At 52.3% G+C, this 2189-nt stretch overlaps 1 protein-coding gene across 1 annotated transcript; it reads right to left on the bottom strand.

Moving 5' to 3' along the window:
• Positions 1–77: 77 nt before the first annotated feature.
• Positions 78–503, bottom strand: JCM6883_001930 (uncharacterized protein; the record flags this gene model as incomplete). Its single annotated transcript, XM_076635718.1, has 2 exons — positions 78–218; positions 396–503. The coding sequence occupies 2 exons, from the start codon at positions 501–503 to the stop codon at positions 78–80; spliced, it is 249 nt and encodes an 82-aa protein (XP_076484299.1).
• Positions 504–2189: the final 1686 nt, after the last annotated feature.

The following is a 2189-nucleotide window of genomic DNA, read 5'->3' as shown; positions in this document are numbered from 1 at the left end:
TTAGGGAACTGGGCTCCTCCTCTCTGCGACCTCTGTTTCGAGCTTTGCGACCTGAGCTTGAAGGCGTGCGTTCTCGTTCAGGTATACATCTTGACAGCGTACGAGATGCTAGGAATCAAGGAGGTCGTCAGTTCTCCAGGTTTCGAGAACGAGATGAATTTTTCGCTCAGTTTCGTTTCACTCACGTCGTGCGCCTTAGTGACCTCCTCAAGTTGGGCCTGAAATTAGCTCAAAAGCTCCAGCTTCAGTTTCACATGATCGAGAGGGATGGACGCAGAACATGAAAGCTGCTCACCTCGAGGTAAGAACGATCCATCCAACATCGCAATAAGAGGAAGAGAAAGTGAGCGAAAAGGGAAAGACGTTGCGGGGTAGGTGAAAAGGAGAGGACGCACAGAGTTATCGAGCTCGATGTAATTCGCCATGAGGATGAGGAAGGGCGTTGGAGTCGAAGGCAAGTTGAGTTCTCCGAGAGACGAGGACGAGTCGCGGGAGAAAATCATATCGAAGGGTTGCTTCACGGTGAGGCGTAACGAGCTCGTCGGGCCTAGCTGACCGTGCAGGAGGAACAGGGACGTCGGAATCCGTGTCAGTTCGGGGTCAAGAGTCGAAAGCACGGTTCGATGACTTCTTCGATTTTTGACTCAAGCGGCTGCTCAGAGCGATGATTGGAGGGTTGGACAGTACCGTAACTCGTACAGGAACGTAGTTTGCAAGGCGACGAACGAATCAAGCGTGAAGAAGAAAGAAAACTGAGAGAAGTTTCTCGTTTCTTTAAGGCCCTGCACCTTCTCACTTCCTGATCGCCGATTCGAGTCGCCCATCGCAGACGATACAGGAATAGAGTCACGTCACCTCAGTCACGCGCTCAACAGTCGAATGTTCGCCCGAGGAGTTCCTCTCATCAATTGAATCAACAACTCGTCGCGGTAACGGTCGACCCGATCCACCAAGGTCTCGCCAGGTACGCTCAAGTCACTTGTGGGTACCTCTCATCTGCACTTGCAGTCTCGCGACCGATTCGCGCAAAGTTGTCTTGACCTTTCTTCCTCTCTTTTCCCCTATCCCGACTTCCCCCCCTTTCCATCGAGCAGTTGCTAGAACCCCGGCTGAGCATTAACAAGAGCTTGAATTGACTTTCTTCCGACTCGACAGATCTTTCTCCCGAATTCCACTCGACCTCTCTCCTTCTCTCGATCCCTCCCTCTTTCTCGCTCCAACAATCATCTTCCTTCCGCGAGGTCCTCCCTCGACAATGTCGGCTCATCACCTTCCAAACGATGCAGCCGACGAGATCCTGCGATACGACTGTTTGACCTCGAAGGATCTCTTTCGAACTCTTCTCGATTCTCAACCTCCTCGCAATCGACCTCTTCAGATATTCGGAAATCACTGAGCTCACGATCGGAACCTTCGTCAAAGAAAGAGAAGGCTTCGCGCTCATTGACAGTCCATTCTGCGGAAGACGGGACGAGATCAACCATAGCTTCACTACGGAAGTTGAAGAAGGAAGTGAGCGAAGTTAATGGTCGCAAGGTTGAATGGGTTCGCGCTTCTGGTCAGTCACATTCACCTTTTCTCTGTTCGTTGACTGACTCCTCGCTCTTCGTTCACTTTCAGAATCTGATGAACGCTCTCACCGAATCTCTCGCGCTCGTTTCCACGCCGAACAAGCTTTCTCTGATGGGCGAGGAGACAACATGGGGGGACGCGGTGGTCGAGGCGGAAGGGGTGGACGAGGAGGACGAGGTGACAACAAGAGGCAGCGCAGGGGCTAGATGAAAGTGATTTTTTGATACTGCTGAACCTCGAAATTTACATTCGACTCGCGTTTTTCGGCTCTCTCCCGCCTCCTCTCTCCACTTCAGGGGCGGCCGCTTTCACCAAGAGCGCTATCGGAAAGAGCATTAGCACGTTCTCATACTTGGGAGGATCTGAACCGAGGAACTGTTAACTCCTCTCGTAGAGTTTCAAATTGACGGAGACCACGTTGACAGACTCGTTTTCAACAGTCTCAACTCTAGAGACTCCTGCTTTGGTCCTCTGCGAATCCAGTCAGATCAGGACCTGGAAATCAGAACGAGGCAAGGTCCCTGCCCAAGGAGAAGGAGGACCGCGCGCTGATGAGCTCGAATCCCTAAAAAGACCCTCTAGGGGAGCCCGCAGAGAGGAGGAGCCCAGTTCCCTAG

The sequence above is a fragment of the Sporobolomyces salmoneus genome (genome assembly GCF_050403485.1).
Source record: "Sporobolomyces salmoneus JCM6883 DNA, S_salmoneus_JCM6883_v1_ctg177, whole genome shotgun sequence".
NCBI classification, from domain to species: Eukaryota; Fungi; Basidiomycota; class Microbotryomycetes; order Sporidiobolales; family Sporidiobolaceae; genus Sporobolomyces; species Sporobolomyces salmoneus.
This window is presented reverse-complemented; position numbering and strand designations above follow the sequence as displayed.